Genomic DNA, 24,145 nt, shown 5'->3' with positions numbered 1-24,145 from the left:
GTAAATGCTCAGTAAAAGGCCACTGCTATTATTAATGTCAATTCCAGCCTTGAGATTCTGACCTGGCGCTGACCCAGCACCCACCGGATCCTCAGGGTCACAGACGAAGGGTCGGGCCGACGGGGAGGGAGGAGGTTTGTGCGCCCCCCTTCTACTCCAACCCATCTCTGGACCCCGACCCAAGCCCTCTGCAGCCCCTCGCCCCTCGTCAGACCCTGGTGGGGACCGCCGCGTTTTGACCGCCGCCCGCCGGAGGCCAGGATGTGCTCTCCGGATGGTGGAACCTGGAGCAGGGCCGGGTCAGTCCCCGGAGCCGGTCTGCTGGGAAACGCCCCGCGCCCCCCTCTTCCCCGCCCCGCGCGGGGCGGGCCGGCCCTGGGGCGCCTTAAAAACCAGAGCTGGCGCTCCGCTCGCCGCAAGGTGAACGGGATCTAACATCGCTGCGGCTACCCTAGACGACTTCGCAGAACCCCCGCAGCCATGGCCAGCAAGGGCTTGCAGGACTTGAAGCAGCAAGTGCAGGGGACGGCCCAGGAAGCGGGTGAGGATGGCACGCGACCTGGGGCACATGCAGGGGTACGCGGCTGGACTCACGGAGGCAGAAGACCCCGGCTGCGCATCCCGAAAGTTGGTGGGCGGCTCGGGTTCGGGAGGGCCCGCCTCTGAGATGCAGGGACCCGGTTGGACGCCCACCCCGCTCAGTCCAGGGGCTGATGCCTTGAGGCAGGTGGGGAACCCTGGTGCCCGAGGGTTGCGGGGCCGATTTGGGCATTGCCAGAAGCCAATATGAGGAGGCTGAGCAGGCGGGGACTGGCCCCACCCTGATCCTGAGCGGTCCCACCTCGGTCGCTTGGGGAGGGTGAAGGTCCACGGAGAGAGCCCGTTGCGGCTGCGCACTCCGAGATGCACCTCTGAGACCCGCTGGGGTCTCAGAGGCACACTGGACGGGCTGGAATGGTGGAAGCGGCTTCCCGCCCCTACCCCACCCCCCGAGTTGTTTTGAGCCCCGCTACCTCCCCCACGCCCCGCCCCCCGGAAAAATAATCGTTTCCTTCTAAGGCCTTACCCAGAGGGACTCCCCACCCTCACCCCAGAGGACAGGCCCGCAGCCTTGTTTCTCCACCTCCAGCTCTTTCCTCTTCGGACCTGAGGTTACGCAGCGGCATGGGGTAGGGTAGACTGGGGCTAGGGAGTGTGAGGAGACCCCTGGGCCCACCAGCTGCAGCTCTTCCAGTCCCAGCTTAGCCTTCCTTGGGACTCCAGTTCCCAATCTGTCCTGCACATATCCCAGTCAACAGACAACAGTCAAACTAACTCCCTCCTTCACCAGTGCCCCAGGGAACTTGGACGGTTGTTCCCGAAACTAAAATGCTACCAGGAAGCCTGTCTACAGGCCCCTTCCTTCTGGGCCTCACTTTCCCCATCTGTAATTTGGGTGCAAAGGCTCATTCTCTGTGGCCCTGACTGGTTCTGTCATATAAGGCCCCAAGGGGGACAGGAAGGTGGGGTGGGGGGGCTTTGTGAGCCACAGACCCAGGGCCTGCCTGAGGCCTCCACACCTCCCTGGCCCAGGGTCTGAGTAAAGCAGGTTCTTCCCTGGTCAGCAGCAAGGATGAGTCTTATCTCTGGAGGCTGGAGCCACTTGTCTGCTCACCCAGCAGGTGGGACCCACTTGAGCCCCTGGAAACCCTGTTCACCAAAGGCACAAACTCTGGTCCAGAGGACATGGCCTGACCTTGGATGTGTCACCTCCTCTCTGGACTTCATTTCCTAATGCCTTAAGTTGCCCACCCACGGAGGCACTAGCATCATGGCTTGTGTGCCTCTGGGGCAAGGCACAGGAGAGGGCCCCTGGCAAAAGTGGAGTCCCATGCACGACAGGTGGGAAGCCAGGCATCTGGGCCAGGCTTCTGCAGGAGACATTGTGAAAGGGGGATAGGGTTCCTCCTAGGCCATGCCCAGGAGCAGCGACAGCCCAGATGCCGGCTCCAGCCTCTGTTGGGATATTTTCTCCGAAATCCTGGAGTTGGGAAGAGAAGCAGGCCAGAGGGGAGGAGCCCAGAGTTATAAATAACTAAGAACACCCTAGAGGCATGGAAAGGGCTCCTGTGCCTCGCTGGCTGGATGGCCTTAGTCAAAGGACTTGGATGGCATTCGTCCCTTGGGCCTGTAGGACAGACTACTCTAGAGAACAGATGGGGGGTAGCAATGGTGGGGACCCTGTGGTCAGCAGTGTCTCAATAGGGGCTAAAGGCCACATCTCTCTGTTCCAGTGACTGCAGCAGGAGCAACGGCTCAGCAAGTGGTGGATCAGGCCACAGAAGCAGGGCAGAAAGGTCTGGTGGGCTGGTGGGCAGGAGGGTGGGCAGCCCCAGCACACTCCCCACCCTATTCAGCCCTCACCCAGAAATGCCCTCTCCTCCGGAACTCCTCTGCCCACATTGCTTCCTGGGGATGGAGACCCAGGCCAGGCTAATCCTACAGGGCTCTGGTTCCCAGGGCATGGCCCTCATCTGGTTTCTCCTTTCCTTCCCCAGCCATGGACCAGGTGGCCAAATCCACCCAGGAAACCATCGACAAGACTGCTAACCAGGCCTCTGAGACTTTCTCAGGTCTTGGGAAAAAATTAGGCTTCATGTAATGACAGAAGGGAGACATGGATAACTGCCCTCCAGGCCCTGAGCTCTGGCAGGCCCTTGGCCTGCTGCCTTATTAAAGCACTTGTTCCTACCTTGTGTCCACTTCATGCCTCCCCACAAGCTGGGCTCAGCCCTCTCTCGCCTGGAGCTGAGCCCCCGTATCCAGAAACCCAGCCCGGACATCCAGAGTTCTGGCATTCCAAATTCGGAAACCCAAACAGACTGTTCGAGAATTCTTTTCCCATGTCTCAACCGCAAATCCAGACGCTCCCTTATCCGAAGTTCAACGAGGTATGTGTGCCTCCCACTCTGTTCAGGAGCCACCGCGTCCCCCATTCCCAAACCGCTCCCCCAGCTCCGGGAACCCCGCCCCTGCTAGGAGAGGATGCTGGGTCCCCAGATGCTCGAGGGGCTCAGCTCAGGGTGGGGGGCGAGGGGCTCCAAGGGCTGGGGCTTCGGGAACTTCTCCCCGCGACTTGCGCCTGGAGGCTGGTAGCATCGAAGCATCCCAGGGCCGGGCGCCTTCGAGGACCTAGGGTGGCCGGGGTTCTCGGGGATGACGCGGAGTCGCAGGAGCGGGACTTCTGTCACCGTCCCCCCTGCGGGGTGTTTGTGCGCCGGCCCCACCCGGCGGTGAGTCACCGGGCAAGACCGGGAAGGTTCAGACGCGCCCGGAGAGCAGCCGCGCCCGGCGGGCTGGACTTCAGAGCGTTCCACGCGGCCCCCGGGGGAGCCCCGCCCAAGACACGCCCCCTGGGGGAGGAGCAGCGGTGCACCCAGCGGTGCACGTGGGCGTGAAGTCGGGGAACTGGGCAGTGTGCGGGCGCGCGCGACCCCGCCCGCGAGCCCCCCTTCCCGCTTGGACACAGCAGGACTTTCCGTTCTGGGACGGAGGCCGGCCTTTTGGTCCCGCAGGGCCGTAGAGGGACTAGACTTCCCGCAAACTTAGTTCCCCCCCCCCAACTCCCGCACGTGTCCACGCACGCGACACCAGCCCTGGGCACGCCCCGCTCCTGGGTGACTCACAGTTGCCACAGGATAAGGCGCGGCCCTGGCGCCGGGCGCTGGCGGCCCCCTTCATCCGGACCCCCTGCCACACCGCGGCTGGTGACGCCGGCTGCCCCTTCCCCACCTCGGCGTCTTTGCACGCGTTATTCTCTCCACCTGGGAGGATCTTACTGTCTTGGGACGAGCACATAGGTAGCCAAGCCGTTTCCATTCAAAAATATTGATTACACTTCCCAGTTCTGGGGAGACAAGAGGGAAAAGCGTAGTCTTTCCTTCCCGCGTTGACTCAAGGCCGGCTTCCTGAGGTCTTCCACGGCCCTCTGGCGGGGAGCACCCGTCCTGTGGCGCCCAGCTCTGGCCCAGGGCCCTCTAGGGGTGCAGCTCTGCCCAAGTGACCTTTCTCTTCTCCCATCTGGGATCCCTCCCAAGGGTGCGACAGGTCTTCTCCCTCTCACCCTCAGCATCTCCCAGCCTCACCCCAGGGCCAAGCCCTGTTCCATTGTTTTCTTGTTTGTCGACTACCTAAAAGAAGGCCTCGCCTAATCTGCAAAATGGGCCAAAAGAAGGCCTCGCCTAATCTGCAAAATGGGCCCAGGCTGCTCCCTCTGGCCCACAGGGAAGGTCCTCGAAGAGATGTCTGGGTAGTGTGGGGGCGCTTCCAGCATCTCCAGGAGCCCCTGCCTCCAGGTGGGTGCCAGGGTCAGCAGAGACCATCTTGGGCCACAACTAAGGAGAGGCTGGAGGGGCTGGATTGGCAGAGCCCTCACATCTTTTCTGGTGTGCGCCCTTCCGCTGTGACTCAGAGAGAAATCAGCATGGGCCCAGCAATCCCTCTTCATCCAGTGCACCTCCGGAAATTGCCTTAGGGATGGGTGTGGGACCCAGCTCTGGCCAAGAAGAGGGGAGATCACATCTGAGAGCCAAGGAGCTTCTAGGAAATATTTTCCATCCTAAAAAAAGAGAGAGAGAGAGAGAGAGAGAGATACAAATGAAGAGGAAAAGAGTCCTCCCTCTTCCACTGGACATTTTGTGGCTGGAAATGCTTGGAGCTGTGGTGGCCACTTGTAACCAAAGGAGGAACAAGCTTAAGGAAAAACCAACTTGCTGACGAGGGCAGAGCAGAAATATAGAAAGAACCTGAGTCCCAAGTTACTTTATTCAGTCCCTAAATTAACCAGTCCTTCAGCTGCCACATGCTAGCGATGGATGCAGTTTCCCTCGGTGTTTGAGCCACTGTGAATGAGATTTGCTCTTGCAAACAAAAGCATCAATCCCCATGTTACCTGGATGCCAGCATCCTGCCCGCCTCACCCACCTCCCCAGCCTCCTCTCTCAACCCTGTCCCTCTCTGCCTCAGCCACACTGACCTTTTTTCATTCCACTTGACATCATGCTCCTGCTCACCACAGGGTCTTTGCATGTGCTGTTTTTTTCTACGTGGAATGCTCTCCATCCTTCCCCACAAACCATTCTTGTCTGGAGCTCCTACTTTTTCATCCTTCAGGTTCCAGCTCCCCTGTCCACCCTCCAACACACACACTCAGAATTGGTCCAGCCACCATTGATACACTGTCACACCCCTGTACTCCTTTTCCATAGTTATTCTAATGAATCCCTTTCCTGTGTGCTTCTCTGTGATGGTTGTCCATGGGGCTGCCACCAAGTCCTTCTACTGATGAGTGCATTCCCAGTGCCAAGAGTGGTGCTCTGGAACATCTGCCAAACGAAACAGCCATGACTGTCCTTTGGTTCTCCTACTGGATAACAATGAGTTCACATATTGTCAGATTCACCATGGGTGCCATTATTGGGTGCAGCCCCTTCCACTCTCCTCCTGCCCCATGCAGCTGGCCCTCCCATGGCACCATGCAAATGCTTATTTCTGTGTGCCTCTATTCTCCTCAACGTTGTGAGCCCTGGGGATGCGAGTGGAGGCAAGGCCAAGTTGGACTTAGTTTTGCTCCATGTCTGGGACAACAGTGGGCACAGTACCAGGGGAACCCATGGGAGACTTTAGGAGCCCAGGCCTGTCTCCATGAGGTTCGTGAAGCTAGCTGAGCCCAGACTGGCTGAGGAGGAGACGGCTGTGGCCACTGTACCTTTTGGGTATTGATCAAGGCTCCAAAGATCATTTCTTCTATTAGCAATCCCCCCAAATAATTCCTGATTCTCCAGATTTCAATTCCTCAACTAGTCAAACACAAGGTCACTAACATTACATTTTGGTTCCCCTTGGCTTCTCAGCTCTGATTCCTGTCAACTTACAAATTACGTAAGAGACAAGGAGCAGAGTTTTCTATTTTCCACATTCTCTCACTCTTTTTTTTTAAAAGATTTATTTATTTATTTATTTATTTATTTATTTATTTATTTATTTATTTATTTATTTTAGAGAGAAAGAGAGCTTGCATGTGCCTGAGCAGGAGGAGGAGTAGAGGAAGAGAGAGAGAGGGAGACAGACAGACTCCCTGCTGAGCGCAGAGCCCGACACAGGGCTTGATCCCATGACCCTGAGATCAGGACTTGAGCTGAAATCAGGAGTCAGAGGCTTAACAGAATGAGCCACTCAGGTGCCCCTATTCTCCACTTTCAACCCCCTTCTCTTTCTCTCTCTCTCTTTTTTTTTTTGTTGTTATTTGCCTTATTTCTACTTTTTGAAATATTTACATTCCATTCCTCTGAGCCACACCTTTGTTTTGTCTTAGATCTGCAATTGAAGATATTAAAAGCTCTCTGCCATTCCTTTTGCTAAAATATTTTTTGCTATCTGTTGGTTGGAGTTAGTCCTCTAGAAGTTTCCTCAAGAATGAAATATTTACAGATGAACTGGGAAGACATCTGGGATCTGAGCTCATAATTGCTATAGCTGGGCCCCTTGGGTTATTGCAATGGGTCCATGAAGATTCATTGTGTTCTATTTTTTAGATGGCATTTTCTATTTTTAAAAAGTTAGAAAGTTAAAATAAAAACCTCATTCTTATTTAATTAAATAATTTTATTTAGTTAAATAATTTAAATTTTAATTTAGCTAAATATGCTAGTATTAATTCCTCCCTTCTGGTCATGTATGGTGGTTGTGTGAGATGCAAAACATCCATCAGGGAAGGCTGGGGTGAGGAAGATACAAAAACTGTATTACTTTTACAACTTAATTAACATTGAGTTGGAGGAGAGAAACCTACCCTATTCATCGTAAAGCCCTTGTATTCATGACATTGGAGGCTGTAAGGAATCCGAAGTTCAAATCTGAAGTAGAATTTCCCAGGCATCAGTGGGACATTCTTATGGAGAGAGTCAGGGCCGGGGATTCACCCAGGCTCTTCTGCTCAGGAGGCTGCCCTTCTTTCTCATACAAGTGTTGGACTCGCCTTCATAGCCGTGACCCCTCTGCCTCTTAGAACCAAACTGACTTCAAAAAGGTTCTACAGGCAGGGGCGCCTGGGTGGCTTAGTCATTAAGCATCTACCTTCAGCTCAGGTCATGATCCCAGGGTCCTGGGATCAAGCCCTGCATCGGGCTCCCTGCTCCGTGGGAAGCCTGCTTCTTCTCCCTCTCCCACTCCCCCTGCTGTGTTCCCTCTCTCGCTGTGTCTCTCTCTGTCAAATAAATAAATAAAATCTTAAAAAAAAAAAAAAGAAGAAGGTTCTACAGGCAGCCTTCTTTTCCCAGTCATGGGCTCCAGGGGTTGAGCCCTTGCCTTCCCGAGGGCTGTCTTCTCTCTTGGAAGGTGGTCCTTTTCTGGAATAATCCCCCTGCAGTTCCTTGGGCTTATTCCGCTTCTTTCTTCACTTCCTCAGGTTCTGAGTTCTGTCCCAAAGAGTTCTCATTCAGAGGGTCCTCTTGTCCTGGGAGTGAGTGTTTCTGGCAACATCTGAGTTGCCTGCCACCAGGCCCTCCCCATCCCCCACTCTTTTGCACTGGCCTGTCTTCCCACATTGGTTCCACTGGACTCACCTGCTTCTGGATTTGCCCGGTTTCCCAGTCTCCTAGTTTCTCTGAAGTTACGTTTGATGTGTGTGTGTTGGTGATGGGCTGCCTTTGTCCTCCTCCATATGGTTTCAAGAAGGAGAAATGGGACTATTTAGAATTCAGCTGCTGCCTTATTACCAGCAGACCCAGCAGTCTAGCAGGCTGAGGTGGTGTCATATTTACAGAAAATCCGTATCCACTGTCCACCTGCTCATTCTTACCCTCACCCTGGGAGCCTGCCCTCGTGAATTGCATCACCACATCTCCCTCGCCCTCTGCCCCAGTTAGGTTCAGTCAATGGGGGAGATATCAGGAGAGCAGAGAGGGAGAGGAGAGGTATTTATTCCTCCTGCACCCTCCTTGCTTGGCATTGTTTGGCAGTGGCCGTATTCCTCTGCTGCTGATCCTGTCTGATGACCTTCTCCTAAAGCCACGCTCTCTTCCGCGTCTGTGTGGGCTCTCCTTTGCCCCTCCCGGGCCCAGGGACATAACCACTCTCACTATTACTGGTCCCTGGGCACCTTGCCATCCTTTACTGGTTCTTTCAAATCTGCCCACAGCTTTGTGGGCATCAGGTACCCCTTTGATGTGCCTTCTGATTTCCACCAGAACCCTGACTGACCCCTAGGGATGTGTAATGTTGACATGCCGAGGAAGTCCTCCTTTGCTGGCCCACAGACCGTCTCCAGGAGTCTGGATTTTCCTGTGTGGCTGGCAGGGGTCAGAGTGTGCAGGCTCTGTGGGCTCAGTCTCTACTGGGAGCTCAAATCCATGAAGGAGAAGGAGGACAGGCAGTCATAACACTTGACATTCATGACATCCACAGTTCAGATCACACGAGAACTTGTCCTGCTTTAGACACAAGACAGCCCCGAGTATTTGAGTACTTAAAATAAACATTCTTTATTTTTATTTTTCAGAACTGGTAATTGCTAAGTTGGAAAATTGTTATTTGAAAACTTGGCTCTCCGTGACTTGGTGACACAGCCCAGTTGGTCCTTTGCCAAACTGGGTTGTTAAGCAAATTCCACTTGGAGGATTAGTCGGCTCCTTCGAAGGCCTGATGGTCCTGCCCCAATGGCTGGACTTGATCTTCTGACTCAGGATAGGCTGACATAGGTGCCTGTGTTCAAGGGCTGCTCCACGGGGGCCCAGTGTGAGCCAGGCCTCTTCCAAGATGGGATGGTTCCCACCTGCATCAACCTCATCCAGGGAGTAACGTCGTTCCCTGCAGGACTTGCTGGAGCCCAGCCCCTCCCACCAGCATCCAGTCCTGGTTAGGAGGGTCTTGCACAGACTGGGCTGAGACAACAGGGAGCTGGTCACAGCTGGAGCTGGAAGACCAAGGGGGGTGGACCTGGGCCAGAGCACCAAGGTTTGGGGCCCCAGACTGGTCCTGGGCAGCTTGGCCTCTCCAGGCCCCTTGCTTTCTCCCTGCTGGGCATTTGGGATCTTTGGACGCAGCCTTGCCAGGTGATCTGGGGCCATAATGTGTTGTCACGAGTCACGGTGCTCATACCAGGGCAGTGCACTACAGAGGAGCAGGGAAGGTGATGTGGCAAGGGCAACAGTAGCCTGCCAGTGGAAGAAAAATGTATCCATGGGGCACTTGGGTGGCTCAGATGGTTGGGCGTCTGCCTTTGGCTCGGGTCATGATCCCAGGGGCCTGGGATCGAGCCCCGCGTCGGGCTTCCTGCTCAGCAGGAAGCCTGCTTCTTCCTCTGCCTCTGCCATTCCCTCTGTTTGTGCTCTCTGGCTCTATCTCTCTGTCAAATAAATAAATAAAATATTTAAAAAAGGAAAGAAAAGCGCATCCAGGGGCTGTACTGAGCTGAGCTCTGGACTGGCACTGGGACCAGAGTTCTGTCAAGGGGCTGAGCCCTAGCAAGGGCTTATTGAGGGGCTAGTGAGCTCCTGAGGAGAGAGAGAGGAGTGTCCTAGGATGGGCACTGGTGGGGAGGGGTCTGTGGGGGTCTGGAAGCCATCCCAGAAGTGTTGAGTGACGCCACCATCCTGTCGGGGAGGAGGCACAGCGAGGACCCCTTTGGGGCTGGAGGACACACACAACCTCAGAGGAAGGGACTTCGATGGGTCCAGGGAAGTTCCTGTGGGTCTCTCAGCCCAATTCCCACCAGCTGCGTCCTGGTAGCCCCCCCCCCCGGCCCCCCAGCCCGGCAGTGCTGCCTGAGCAGAACACTGGTGTTTGGCTGTGATGAGGGGAGAACGGAGTCTTATGGACCTCCTTAAGCTCCAGAGCCCCTCGCTTCACAGCCTCCTCTGAGTCTGTAAGGTCACACAGAGCCATCTGTAACACTCGCAAGAGTAGTGGTCTTGTATTCTTTCCCTCAAAGAGGGCCTTTCCAAATTGTTTCAGACCCGACTGCTCCTGCCAGTGGAGAATGACATGTGTGGTGCTGTGGCCCTGTGACCCAGAGTTTCTGCTGCCACAGTGCCCCCCTCCCCCCTCCCCAGGGGGGTGGCCACAGCTTGGGGCCACCTAACACCAATTAGGAGTGTGGGAGGGCCTCAGCCCTCTAGTACCCAGGCTGTAAGGGCCCCACTAATTAGGGCTCACCACCCGCTCCTGAGCAGCTCTGAGGGCTGAGAGAGCAGGTACACGGGGAGGCGGCCTCAGACCCCTGCCCTAGGCCTGGATGGCATGAACAGGGACTTGGGAGGAATTTTCTTCCGTGACTCCCAGCCAGTGGGGTCACGCTCCCCAGCTCTGCCCCTGCTACTCTTTGGCCCACCCACTGGTCAGTCAGGGCTCACTGCCAAGCAGCCCCTCCCTGGCACATCAGTGACAAAGGGGAGGGAATACAAGTTTACCAAGAGCTTGCACACATGATCCCGCTGACTCTCAGTGACATGGCCAGGAAGGCATGGCTGTCCCCATCTTATAGATGAGGAAACTGAGGCTCAGGTTGGGCTAGTGACTAAGGGATGCAGCATGTGGCACGTGGCTTGAGGCATCTCTCTCCATCCTGAATAACTAGAGAGGCAACCTGGCCCCTTAAGCATGTGATGCGTCAGGGGCTGGTGGAGTGGCTTTCTGGAATTCTGGCTAGGGCCACCAGACGTACCTGGTGGTGGTGGGGTCCTCCATCTACTCCTCTAGGGCCTCCTGGGGGGCACTGGACCTCTCCAAGAAGCCCGGCCCCAGGGTGCAGCGATGGCCAGGCTCCCTCCTGGGCTGGTTGCTCCTGAGCAGGGCCGTCCAGGTGCTCAGGTGCTCCTGTGAGTGAGAAGCGGCTGACTGCAAGCCAGGGGTGACTGGGTTTCTGGTTAATGCTGTGTCCTCCTCAGCCTTGGGCAAGGTACCATGATGAGGTCGCCACCCCTCAAATTTCCAGTGAAAACTGCAGAGACGCTGCAGAGCTGAGGTCCTGGGGTCCAATGGCCCCCACTCCACTTGTGTTCCTGGCCTGAGGGGCCATCCAGGTCCCCAGACCCCCAGACCCTTAAGCCCCTACCTAACTAGCCCCCCTGGGGATCCTGAACAGCAGGCTGGGGGGGACACAGCTGCACTCGTGTCCGGGCTGTGGGGAGCTTGAAGCCCAGGGGGCTGGCAGGGCTCCCCAATTGCCTCTCATCCCACAGGGCCGTCAGGCCTCCTGCTTTGGGGGAGGGCCACGTCCCAGAGCTGACTCCTCTGTCCAGTCCCTGACCCTCACCGGGTCCAGAATATGGGGTGTGGGGGTCTCATACTGCCAGAGGGGCAAGGCTGGAGTCACAGCACTGGGTCGGCCCCACCTAAACCTCTTCCTCCTGCCGCCGCCTATGCTGACTCATCACCTGATCTCCTACTTGGCTGAGGCGGGGGCCGGTGCTCCAGAGCCCAGGCAGGCATCCGAGGCATCTATAAAAGGACGCTGCTCCAGGCCCCAGCATCCTGCTTGCTTGCCACCTGTCACCACACGATGCTGGGAGGCCTGGGGAAACTTGCTGCCGAGGGCCTGGCCCACCGCACCGAGAAGGCCACCGAGGAAGCTGGTAAGGACCCCAAGGCTCCTTTCCAGCTGGGCCCTTGTCCTAAGGCTGGGAGGCTGGGGGGCTGGGGGCAGACTCAGTGGGGCCTGTTGGAAGCTGATCCCAGCGGATTGGAGGTAGGCCTTGGCCTCTTGAGGAACCCTGGCCAATCAGCCCCACAAGGACAGAATGGAAGTGAGGGGTATGGAAGCTGAGGAGGGCAGCTTGGGTGGAGTCATGAGGGGTCCAGTGCCCCAAACAGGCCTCTCTGGGTCACACCCATTTCTGGGGTCTGTGACTGAGGGCAGGAGGGACTCCAGCTCTGAGGAGGCCCCTGGGGGCAGGAGGAGAGCCCAGGTGCTTGGGTGAGCCTTGGGTGGCTAGAATCCTTCCCTCTGGAAACCCGGGAGCCCTCCTGTATCAAAACAGCCTATTCTGAATATCCTCTACAGAAAAAGGAAAAATGGATTTTTATTTTTACCATCACTTCAGAGCTTCAAAGATTTCTTCACTAAGAAACCACCAAGTCTCATTCTGTTCAAAGTCAGCAGCCCCCCCGCCCCCCCCCAACTGGGTTTATCCAAAGGACATTTTGAATTTCTTCAAAGTCCTCAGAAACCCTTTTTTGTGTGCAGACACCCGCAACTGTATGCGGGAGGCTAGTCCAGGTCCCACCAGGCATTTTGTGAAAACCAGCTTGTGTCCGAGTTAGCTGCTGTGGTTCTGCCTGGCTGGCTGCCGCAAACATGTCTGTCTGTCATCGGTTAACCTGCGGCTGGTGTTCCCTGCCCTCTTTCACCTTCCACTGGCCCTGAGCTCTGTCTCATCCCCAGTCCACAGGTGAGGGAACCAAGCAGCACAGAGTGGAGGTAGAATCAGAATCAATTCTTCTGACTCCAGAATCTTCCGGTTCTAGCCACTGCCACCCAAACTTCAGACAACTCCAAGGTGGTCAGAGAGTTCCCTCCTGTTGGGGGGATCGCTCTGGGGCCTAGGTTTTGCTGTAGGAGGTTTTGGGACTTGGCCACCTGCTGCAGCCCCCATCGGGCTGAGGCAGGCCAGCAGCACACCTCTCAGCACATCCGAGAGGTGCCCGGATCTGGGAGACAGGCCCCGCCTTGCGGAGGGCCTGCTCGTCTGCATTTCAGGCCTCGCCAGGCCAGGCCGAGGGGCATGGAGAACCCTGTGCCCTTGTCTGGCTCACTCAGCTTGTCTCTCAGCAGCCAGGCCCCACGGGAGTCTCTGAAGTAAGCCAGCTGGGGCTCCTTCTCATGAGCTGCCTCGTCCTGCCTGGGGTGGTGTCCAGGATTTATCCAGAGCTGTCTGGGCCCCGCCTTGATGAGAAGCTGGCTTGCACTGTGCTCTCACTCCGGGCTTCTCATCTTTGCAGTTCATGCTGTGGAAGGGGTGGTCAAGGAGGTGGTGGAGCACGCCAAGGAGGCTGGAGAGAAAGGTATGGCTGAGGTTGGGGCCAGGGAAGGAGGGAGGGAGAGAAGCTAGATGCTGGGAGCGGCCGTTCTTTGCCTAACCAGGTCAAGCCCTGACCTTGATGTTGCATCCTTTTAGGAGGTATGCAATTATCAACACTCATCTGAGACCACAGACGGCACTTTGCTAAAGCAAGATCCATCCAGACAGTCCTTTCTGTGGGATGTTAAGATGGTGTCACAAACGATTATGTGGCACCAGGCTCGGACAAAAGGACATTTTAGACATAAAATTCTCTCTTTATATAAATATACATTTACATAAATATTTTTATGCGTGTGCGGGTGCTGTAGTATAGCGATGTAAAAGGACCTCTTTCCTTGAGTGGAGCCAATGTTATTTCACTCACAATTGCAGAAACGCAAGCTGTGGAGGGAAATAAAACCACCCTTGAATGCACTCCTCCAGGAGCCCCGCTGCCCTGTGTCCCCTCGGGGCTCCTCCAGGGCACGATCCAGTAGGACCACCACAGCCCAAGGGCTACTCTCTGTGACACGGGCCCTACCTGCTGGAAATTTTTTACTTAGCTCACAGGACATTATTCCTCTTTCTTCTTGACAGCCATTGCCGATGCCTTAAAGAAGGCCCATGATACAGGGGACAATATGGTGAAGGAAGTCACTGAGACGGTGACCAACACAGTCACAAATGCTGTCACCCATGCAGCAGAAGGCCTGGGCAAACTGGGACAGTGAGCACGTCCGCCTGCAGCGGACTCTTCCTGATTCTCAATAAAAAGCTGTGAAATGTGTACACTGAGCCCTGGATTTTTTCCTGTTTGGATGGAAACATTGCCTGTGTCCCGAGTGTCCCCTCTGCAGGGGCAGGGGACCTGCATGTTGGCAGCTCCTAGGGGTCAGGAGGTCCCCGTGATTGATCCGTTGTGCTGCCCTCACGTTAAGATTTCTCACATCAGCAAGGAGCTCTGGAAGAATTGTTAGAGTCTGTGCTACATTTCATAAATGGTTATTTTCCCAGACACTATATATAGCTTTCAGACACCTCAGTGCTTCCAGGACATCCCAAGGGAGGAACATAATTTGGCTCACATGTTCTTTGGGTTTTCCTTGAAATGTTCTTATAGGCCTCAGGGAAGATCATGGACCGACCTGATTGAGAGTGTAGCTGGGCAGGCTCAGGCAGTTTGAGACGCTTCACATTCTGAAAGGGACTTTAGAGAAGCATTTGAGCTGGACAGTCACAGAATCAGGTCAAGTAGTAACTGAGTCCACTGCTTATTGGCTGTGGAAGCCACACTACTGGATCTTTCCCCAGAGCCTTATCAGGCCTGATTGGTGGCAGTGGCCAAGAACGCCTGGCCTCCTCTCCTTCCTGCTATTAGGAGTCAGCACCATAAAGTTAAACATATGTGTAAGCGGCATTTAGCTTAACATTCTGGATTTTTAAAAAGGGAATGATTTGTAAAGAAGAGGCATTGCTTATTTATCTTGCTGGAAGCTACTTGTTCTTCGCAGAAATGAGAAGTTTTTCTTTTTCATTTGATTTGATTTTATTATGCAAGAAAAGATGTTTTAAGGAGCATGTCAGAGCATTTAGAAACTTTTACAAAAATTTGACATTGCCTGGACCTCCAGGAGTGTGCTCAGCAGACGAGGCTTGTTGAACAGGGTAGAGAGACCAGCTCTGGGTTGTTGAACTTGCATGGCAAGTTGTATGTGAACTAATCACATGAGGTAGGACAACATACCATGATGTATTAGATTAACAAACAAACAAATTGGTCCTTTGCCACAGAGAGCTGGAGAAGCACTGCCCATGGTTCCTTAACTTCACCTTGCAGTGTGCTGTTCTAGAATAAGTACTTCTATCTCTCACTTTCTCTTTACTGTGTGTTGTACAATAGTGGTATGACATCAGCCTCAGACAAGCTCTAAATGTGTTATAAAAAGCAATAGACAGTGATGTCCAAGCAATTGGTGGAGCAGGGACTTCCAAAAATTCCCTCCTTCATAAAAGTAATGAGAAAACTGGCAAAAATATAGTCAGAATCAACTATTTTTTTTCAGAATTCTTAACCAAAGGTTTACAGCAATCCAGGAGCATTTATGTAAAACAAATTAAAAACAAACAAACAACATCTTCTTAAGAATGGCAAGCTCTGTGATGTTTTTAACTTACCCTATTCTATGCCCCACCCCTGGGGTACCTTCTCCAGCTCCATTGCAGCCTTGAAAACCAATAGCCTAGCAGTTACTGGAAAGAACTGAACAGGGTTGGAGTTCCTTCAAAGCCTCATTCCCAGAAAACTGTGATTATTTCACTTGACTGGTTGTCCCTAGGAAGACTCCATTGCAAGCCTGCCTTTATTTGTCGCAACTAGGAGCTCACCTAATGTAAACAGCTTTTTACCTGGGGCTGTTTGTCACAAAACAATTGGAGGCAATTTTTTAGAAAAGATTTTATTTATTTATTTGTAAGCGAGAAAGCACAAGCTGTGGGAGCTGCAGTCAGAGGGAGAAGCATGCTCCCCGCTGAGCAGGGAGCCCGATGCAGGACTCCATCCCAGGATCCTGGGATCATGACCCGAGCCGAAGGCAGATGCCCAACCCACTAAGCCACCCAGGCATTCCCTAGAGGCAATTTTTTAAGCTGGTGGCTGCATTAAGGTGGTGGATAACAGTTTGGGAAATCAATAGGCTAACCAAAGCAAAGACCTTAAAAGGAAAAACTGGGGAATGAAATGTTCATAGGGACTTTGAAAATTCCAATATATGCCTGGGAATCTAGAAGGCCATGCACATGTGTAGGGCTGTGCATGTGCTCATTAAAGACTGGAGAAGGCTTGAAACTCTCACCTCTAAACAACCTTGAGGCTCTGTGCAAGCAGGAAGTGAAAACCAAAGCAGAGATATAAACTGCCCAGCTGAGTGTTGAAGGTGAGGCCCAACCTGCACAGAGTTCTCTGGCCAAGATGGGAGACCTATTGGTTCTGGATACTTAAAGAAATCTCTGTCCAGTCATTAGCTAACCACTAAGCTACCTGAGGAGAAACTTCAATGGCAAACAGAACAAAGAAAACAAACTATAGACTTAGTTCAGAAAAGTCACTAAACAAACGCTCAACAACAAAAAGCAACAAGATATCTGGGGGGAGGGGTGTGGAATCTGATTTCAGCGTTGCCACGTTGTATTATTCAACATGTCTAGTTTTCAGAAAAAAAAAGATGTGCAAGGAAAGACATTATGGCTCATTTAAAAGAGGTAAAATGGAAACTGTGCCTAAGTAAGCCCAAATACTGGACTTATCAAAGACTTTATTTTTTTTTCCCCAAAGACTTTAAATCAATTATTCTAAACACGTTCAAAGAGCTAGAGGAAACCACATCTACAGAATTAAAGTATAAGATCAATACCAAATAGAGATTACACATGAAGGGACAGAAATTATAGAAAAAAATGAAAGAGATATTCTAGAGTTGAGAGTACAACTGAAATAAAACATTCATTAGAGGGCACAACAGCAGATGTGAGCAGGCACATGAAAGAATCTGTGAACTTGAAGATATGTCAAATGAGATTATCTAACCTGAGGAACAGAAAGCAAACAAATGAACAAAAATAAAGAGGATTAGAGAGATGCATGCATCAACTGTGCACCATGGGGGTAACAGAGGGTGAGAGAGAAAGAGGCAGGAAGAGTATTTGAAGAAATATTGGTTGAAAACAAATTTGATGAAAATGTAATAAACCTATACTTCCAAGAAGCTCAATGAACTCCAAGCAGGAAGACTCAAACAGATGCACACCAGGCATATCCTAATCAGACTGTTCAAATCCAAAGACAAAAAGAGAATCTTGAAACAGAAAAATAAGTCATCACATAAAAGGGAGGTTCGATGAGATTAACAGGTGACCTCTCATCAGAAACCATAGAGGCCAGAAGCAGGAGGATCACCTACTCAAAGTGCCAAGAGAGGCGGTCAACCAGGAGTTCTACTATCCAGCAACCACAGCATTTTCTCCTCACATGGGCACAGTCCGCTTAACGCATAGGATCATCGCTCATGCTGCCGACCCTGCTGTAATCACGGGAGACCTGGTGGACCCAGGCCCTGGCCTGTCCCACCAGCATCATGACCTGTTGCAGGGTTATAAAGACCCAAATACCGCCAGGTTCCTGCAACTCCCTGAGCTCACTGGTTCATGCTAGCACTCTGTACTGCAGGCTTCCCAGGGAGGGTGTGCTTACAGCAGCACCCACCTCCACTCCGCTCACAGGATACTTGCTGTGAACAGGCTTTCTCAGAAACTTTGGCCTATTTGCAACTAGACTCCCCGGATGGTTCTGGGGGTTCAACTCTAGGTTAGTGGGTTTTTTAAATTCCTTCATTTATTTTTAATCGAGGTGAAATTTACCCAGCAACAATTCTCAAGTGTACAGTGGTATTTAGCATATTCACAATGTTGTGCAACCATCACTCTTAGTTTTAAAACTTTGTTATCACCTCGGGGCACCTGGGTGGCTCAGTCCGTTGAGCACCTGACTCGTTTCAGCTTGGGTTGTGATCTTGAGGCTGTTGGATTGAGCCCTGTGATCAGCTCTGTGCTCAGCAGGGAGTCTGCTTGGGATTGTCTCATCTCTCCCTCTACCCTCCCCCCGACTTGTGCACGTGCACTAATAGATGGATAAATCTTAAAAAAAAAAAAAAAAATCAACCAATCAAGCCCAAAAACAAAAAAAACACAACAACTGTTATCACCTCAGAAAAACACACCATACTCCTAAGTAATCACTCCTCACTCCCCTAGCCCCTGGCAACCATGAATCTGCTTTCTTGATCTGTGAATCCCTATTCTGGGTACAGCATATAAAGGGACTCATACAATATGTGACCTTCTGTGTCTGACTTCTTTCACTTACTCGGCAGGTTTTCAAGGTTCATTTAAGTTGTAGCATGTTATCACCAGTCCTTTCCTTTTCATGGCTGAATAATATTCCATTGCACGCAGATACTGCTTTTTCCAGTTCAGTATGATGGGAGCTGTGGCTTTTTGTCAAGATTTTTATCATGTTTAGAAGTTCTGTCTATTCCTAGCTGAATGCTTTGTCATGAAAAGGTCTTGAACCCTCTCAAGTGCTTTCCCCACATCTATTGAGATGATTAGGTGTTTTTTCTTTCCTTTTATTCTATTAATGGAGTGTATTACAGGGATTTTCTTATGTTGCACCACCCTGGCATTCCTGAGGTTAAGTCTTACCTGGTCATGATGTGTTAACACCTATAGTGAGCTGTTGGATTCAGTTTTTAGTATTTTGTTGAGTATCTTTGTATCCACAATTATATAAGGGATACTGCCGTGGTTTTTCTTTTCTTGTGATGTCTTTGTCTGGCTTTGGTATCAGAATAATGCTGGCCTCATTGGAAGTGTTTCCTCATTTTCTGTTTTTTGGGAGCGTTTGAAAAGGAGTTGTGTTAATTCTTCTTTAATCATTTATTATTATTCATCAGACCTTATTATTCATCAGACCTGTGTAACCTTGGATTGCACAATGGTGTCTTGGCTCTAACACCTAAAGCACAGCAACCAAAGGTAAATTGGACTCCATCAAAAAAAAAAAAAAAAAGCAACTTTTGTGTTAAAGGACACCATCAAAAAATTGAAGACACACCAACAGAATGAAAGAAATATCTGCAAATCATATATCTGAAAAGGGTCACAGCCAGAATATATAAAGAACTCTTAGAAATCAACAACAAAAAGATAACCCGATTAAAAATGGGAAAAGGGGAGACCTGGGTGGCTCCGTGGGTTAAGCAGCTGCCTTCGGCTCAAGTCATGATCTCAGGGTCCTGGGATCCAGCCCGATGGTGGGCTCCCTGCTCAGCGGGGAGTCTGCTTCTCCCTCTCCCTGCTGTTCCCCCTGCTTGTGCTGTCAAATAAATAAATAAAATTTTCTTTAAAAAAATGGGAAAAGGATTTAAATATAATGAAAAATAAACATTTCAAGTTGTTGGAAGTGGCTACCCCGGGAGTGGAGAATGGTAAGGTTGGGTGTGTAGATTGGAGGCATCAGCTGTTTACAAGACTGGTAGAACTATTTGGCTATCCAGTAATTCTCAGCAGGGAACCCCTCAACCCCTCAGGGGACATCTGGTGATGTGAATACGTTTTTGATGGTCATATCTGAGATATGCCATTGGGGCAGCTAATTGGTAGAGGCCAGGGATGCTGTTAAACATCCTACAAAGCATAGGGCAGTCCCCAAGACAAGGCACTACCTGGCCCCAACTGTCAATAGCATAGCAACTGCCTAAACCACTGTGTAAGCTTTGAAAATCAACACAAAGGAGCCAATAAAAAATTATTTGAGAAAAAAAATCCTAACACTCATATTACAAAGCAAAAAAAAAAAAAAAAAAAAAAGTCCTTTGCAGGGGCCTCTGTGCAAGATCCATAGATGTAGTTTTCTTCCTCCGCCATGCTGGGGCTGTTTGAATGTATAGCATGGCTCAGGAAGTCTACCAGGGAGGTATAGGAAAGAATGAATTTACTTAAAGCGGGGGAGTTAAGATGCTAAGGTTTTTAAAAAAAGTAAATCATCAGTCCTAGTAGTTGAGTTGCCAGAAGCACTGCTTAAAAAAAACAAACAAACAGAAGTGTCCCCCACCCCCCAAACCGAAAACCAAGCTTTTACAAAATCTCAAGTCCCTAAACCTTACCTATCAGGTAATTAGAACATTCTGGTGTAGGGAATTCACGAGGCAACAGTGAAGTATTCTTCACATGTAACCTAAGCCATCTGTGGCTATTTCAGAGGCAATTAACTTTAGAGTATTATATATAAGTTTTTAAAATTATAAATAGTAAATAAACTAGAAAATTTCAATGAAGGTGAAAGACTAACTGACCAGGATTTTCAAACTCAAACCCTCAGAAACCAAAGTTGACACCAGCACTGTTGTCTTCATATAGCTAGCAAGCGCGATTCAGGTTTTATAACATTAATACCGGCAACACACAGCAATGTCTAATCTTTAAAAAACCACTACAAATAATCCCAATGTTAGGCAAAGGCCACCATGAAGACTTATCATCCCCCTTTCACACGACCTGAATTGACTGCCCCACCCAGTATTGTTCCAAGCATTCTGGGACTTGTTTCCCTACCACTCCCCCAACCCCACATTTAGTGCTCCACCCAGAGCGCAAGTAAGCAGCTTGGGAAGGGATCACCTGGTCGGTGGTGCAGGGGTGGGGTGGGGGCGGCTTGTTTACCTGCTGCCTGACTTGATGCTCAGAACTACAGAGATGTTCTGGACAGAATCCGGACAAAACAGAGTCCAAATGAAAGCTGAGCTCCAGATTTGGCAGCTAAGTGACTGGCGGAGTCAGGTCTAGGATCTAGTTCCGCTGATCATGGTTAGTATTCTGCCTTAAGATGTTACACGCTGTGGTTCAATTATTAAAAACAAAACCCTAATCAATGAAAAATTCCTCCATTAAAAAAGGCAGTAAAAATTACTTGGGTATATCAGCTTTGAGTACTAGAACCTCTTCCCCAAGAACAGCCATTGATATTGCTTAACAGAATCAAACACAAAGAATTCAAGAATAAAATCTGGGCAGCTCATAATATAGTGGAAAGAAATGTTATATAGGTGGTTGTTTCAAAAATTAAGAAACCCAATTTAGTTTTATTATTTATGAAAAGTTACTATCAAATATAAAAACACAGAAACACAGAAAGCGTAAGCTTTGGAAAAGGTAGACTTTTAATAACCGCTTTTATCACCGGGTTAAGTCATGCAGTTACAAAGTAGTTAGAAACTTCTGAAAGGATATTGTTGTTTAGAAAAAAAAAAAAAAAGCTCATCCTTACATAAATAATATCTAGTACTTCATTGGGACACTACTGTTCAAAAGGCCCTGGCGAAATAACTCCCAAACAAAACACTCAACCCAAGGTTGTTTCCAGCCCAGTGGTAATGAAGCTGTGCGCAGAATTCAGGCCTCTCAAAGAGGACGCCAAGTCAGGCCGAGTCGGGGCCATTGGCAGGGCTTGGAGCCGCCAGCTAGACTCCAAAGTGGGAGCCCAAGTGGTTTTTTTCTGGGACACTCTACTTGAATTATTGTTCAATTAAGACAACACAGTAGATCTTCAAAGGAGAACGATTAATTAACATGATAAGGAGGTCACTGCACTCTTTGGACTATGTCGTAATTGCGGTTAGTAAATTCTGACAGTCTTAACAAAAATAGCCTCCACCATTTGCAGGTATGAAGATAACTTAATTCTCCATCGGACAGTTTAGTTTTGCTGAACAACAATACATGATTGATAAGCTATAAATGATACTGTTTTATATTATAAAAATACTAGCTTTTTTTCATTTATTATGTTTATAGGCATTCACTGCTTGAGTCAAGGTTAGCCTTGGTAAGTGATTAAAGGCAATTTTATTACAGCAGCACGTACTTATTTTATTCTAAGTGAATAAAATGCATAAAGAGAAACAGCTTTTATTTTTCTTGCAATCTGTGAAATTGAGTTATTTTGCTGATGTAAAATACCAGTAACTCACTTGAGGACCATGCCACCTTCTGAAAATGCTCACACCTGACACCTTAGAGCGTGTCTCAGACTCGTCCAGCGCCGAAGCGGTCAGCAGCCAGCTGCTCCTAGGCAAAGGGTGTGTTCCTGGCCCCAGCTCTGACCGCGCTTGAAGCGGCCACGGAACAAAGCACCACAGACAGACGGAAGAGGCCTTTCATTTAACGGCAAAATACCCAATGGCTCTCTGGCATAGGTAATTTCTACTTTCATATTCATCAGCTTGTACATGATCCCCTAACCTTAATTTCTTTTTTCTCAAAGGGGCTGATTTGGACTGACTTGTTGAGAATGATGTCCATTATCTAGTAAGTTGAGAGAGAGAGATTTCTGTGGTTACATGTAAACTTGTGAAGAGTCTGCAGATGAAGAGGGGAGGAGGGCAGTGAAGGGGGCAGCCACACTCCGTCTATGTGAAGGTCACACCAGCTTCATTGTACACCTTGAAAACTTTCTCAATGGCATTGACATAGGCGGCCGTTCTCAGATCCAAACCCAGGTTGTACTTCATGGCCGTGCGCATGATTTGCTGAAAGGTAGGAGAAAACACAGTGAAGACAACTTCGACCCAAGCAGCTGGGCCACGTATTCACGGCGCACACAGGCCCGGTGCAGGTGAACCCGCCCCCGAGTCAGTGCAGGACTCGGCCACTGAACCCCGTCGGGAAGGACAACTTCTCAGGAACTAATACATGCATGTACTGACTAGGCGGCAGTAAGAAGCTCTCAGATACGAACTATTTCTCTGTCCTTCAGACATCCTCTTATCTGGAGTGAGCTCACTGTCACACTTGGTGATAATTGTACAGAACTAAGAATGGGGTGCTGAAAATGTTCTGGAGTGGTGATGGCTACATAGTCTTGTGAAGATACTTAAGGTTGCAGACTGTATACTTTATTTTTTATTTTTTGAAAGATTTTATTTATTTATTTGACAGAGAGAGAGACAGCGAGAGCGGGAACACAAGCAGGGGAAGTGGGAGAGGGAGAAGCAGGCCTCCCGCCAACCAGGGAGCCCGATGTGGGGCTAGATCCCAGGACCCCGAGACCATGACCTGAGCCGAAGGCAGATGCTCAACGACTGAGCCACCCAGGCGCCGACAGACTGTCTACTTTAAAAGGATGAATTTATAGCATGTCAATGATATCTCACTAAAAAAAGTCAACAGCAAGCACCACCATTAATGTCTGCTTATGAGATTTCAACTTAAAGCCATGTGGACAGAATCTGAACTCAAGAAGAAATTAGGAAAACTGGACTCAAATTGTGTTTAAGGTCTTGAAATAAGGACCAAGTGGTCAAAAACCCTTTTACTTACACCAGATTCTCTAGTGAGGCAGTTTCCTACAGCCACAGTGGAGTGGTGTATGGAAGGGCAATCCAGTTTGGCTGACTCGCTGGTATTTAGCGAGCTGCCAAACATCACTCCCGCCTAACCTGCTATTGTTATTTATTTCCAAAAGCCTGGTAAACATACTGAAGAGCCTGAAAACACTGCCCATCATCTGAGCCTGAGAAAGTATGCATTTTGCTACACATTCATGAAGAACATGTGAACAGACTGCTATTTGGTACCACTGCACACACAATCTGGCCACTGAGAGGACACGGCTGGGTGGGACTTTGAGTCAGGAGCAGAAATGCAAAGAACATCCGCACACATACCCTGGCAGAGCGCTCCATGGTATAAGCCAAGCCCGAGTGCACGATGTCTTTCTCGGAGGCACCCTGAGAGGAAAAAGAACAAAAGTTTAACAAAACCACACACAGACACACTTTATTTATAAGAGCACAAAGGATTCTTCAATCAATATACAGCCAGACAGAATTGTTTTTTCTTTTGGTAAAGATACATTTAATTTCTGTACGATATCTTGATAGCTATTTAAATAGTTGTTTTCATCACAGTTTGGTGTTCATTACATTTGACAACAAACAAATACTCATGAAATAAGATCATGGTTAAACAACGCACACAGAAAAGCTGGGAGCAAGAAACATAGGGGCGAGTAGTGAGTCTAGCATGGGTCACCCCTCTGAGAGCAGATGGACCACAGAAGCACGTTACACCGTTAACAGGGACACCACACGGGGCCCCAAAAGGAGTCTGGCCATCTCCAACAGTAGATCTGCGGTAGGATCCTGGCTATGTGTTCAGCAGTGCCACCAATGTGGAAAGCTGGACGGGACTCAGCAGCTCATTATTCCCTCGTTCCACTGAGGGAGCTGATGACCAGAGAAGTTGGCCACCGTTACTGACAGCTATTTTTAGAGCTGGGACATAACCCAGGGCCTTCGACCACCAAGTCAGCTCATCTCCTTCCCATGCCAAGTATTTCCGTAAGTCAGTTTGTTTCAATAGATTCCTCTAACTAGTTTGTTTTTGGAATGCTTTCTAAAATTTTAGGACAATTAATGATCGCCCCCATTCTAATATGTCCTACCTAGCTATCAAATACAAATCCTGCTATGCCACGTGAGAACTTAAAACTGGGT

The 24,145-nt window shown here is 50.2% G+C and overlaps 3 protein-coding genes across 3 annotated transcripts in view; 2 read left to right on the top strand and 1 right to left on the bottom strand.

The window, feature by feature from the left end:
* The first annotated feature begins 439 nt into the window (after nucleotides 1-439).
* On the top strand, nucleotides 440-2,648 carry ADIRF (adipogenesis regulatory factor). The gene is made up of 3 exons (XM_028098968.2): nucleotides 440-541; nucleotides 2,274-2,336; nucleotides 2,538-2,648. Exons 1-3 carry the CDS (start codon nucleotides 481-483, stop codon nucleotides 2,639-2,641), a joined length of 228 nt encoding a protein of 75 aa, XP_027954769.1. The 5' UTR covers nucleotides 440-480; the 3' UTR covers nucleotides 2,642-2,648.
* Nucleotides 2,649-11,303: 8,655 nt separating this feature from the next.
* FAM25A (family with sequence similarity 25 member A) lies at nucleotides 11,304-13,768 on the top strand. The gene is made up of 3 exons (XM_028098483.2): nucleotides 11,304-11,609; nucleotides 12,976-13,038; nucleotides 13,635-13,768. Exons 1-3 carry the CDS (start codon nucleotides 11,537-11,539, stop codon nucleotides 13,766-13,768), a joined length of 270 nt encoding a protein of 89 aa, XP_027954284.1. The 5' UTR covers nucleotides 11,304-11,536.
* Nucleotides 13,769-20,786: 7,018 nt separating this feature from the next.
* The window catches only part of GLUD1 (glutamate dehydrogenase 1), a 36,626-nt gene continuing 33,267 nt past the window's right edge, over nucleotides 20,787-24,145 (bottom strand). Inside the window, exons 12-13 of the mRNA XM_028098508.2 lie at nucleotides 23,315-23,377; nucleotides 20,787-22,177 (exon numbers count right to left, since the gene is read on the bottom strand). Of these exons, the coding sequence (XP_027954309.1) occupies nucleotides 22,058-22,177; nucleotides 23,315-23,377 (183 nt within the window). The 3' untranslated portion in view covers nucleotides 20,787-22,057. The remainder of the gene's footprint in view (nucleotides 22,178-23,314; nucleotides 23,378-24,145) is intronic.

Source organism: Eumetopias jubatus, unplaced genomic scaffold, assembly GCF_037043125.1.
Source record: "Eumetopias jubatus isolate StellerSeaLion01/CBP00866 unplaced genomic scaffold, mEumJub1_p1.0 scaffold_17, whole genome shotgun sequence".
Classification (NCBI taxonomy): Eukaryota; Metazoa; Chordata; class Mammalia; order Carnivora; family Otariidae; genus Eumetopias; species Eumetopias jubatus.
This window is presented reverse-complemented; position numbering and strand designations above follow the sequence as displayed.

Excerpts from the sequence above, each read along its gene's own strand:
- ADIRF (XM_028098968.2), top strand. The coding sequence starts at position 481 with ATGGCCAGCAAGGGCTTGCAGGACTTGAAGCAGCAAGTGCAGGGGACG. Across the intron at positions 542-2,273 it reads GGGGACGGCCCAGGAAGCGG|TGACTGCAGCAGGAGCAACG; the intron begins GTGAGGATGGCA and ends TCTCTGTTCCAG. Across the intron at positions 2,337-2,537 it reads CACAGAAGCAGGGCAGAAAG|CCATGGACCAGGTGGCCAAA; the intron begins GTCTGGTGGGCT and ends TTCCTTCCCCAG.
- FAM25A (XM_028098483.2), top strand. The coding sequence starts at position 11,537 with ATGCTGGGAGGCCTGGGGAAACTTGCTGCCGAGGGCCTGGCCCACCGC. Across the intron at positions 11,610-12,975 it reads GAAGGCCACCGAGGAAGCTG|TTCATGCTGTGGAAGGGGTG; the intron begins GTAAGGACCCCA and ends TCATCTTTGCAG. Across the intron at positions 13,039-13,634 it reads CAAGGAGGCTGGAGAGAAAG|CCATTGCCGATGCCTTAAAG; the intron begins GTATGGCTGAGG and ends TCTTCTTGACAG.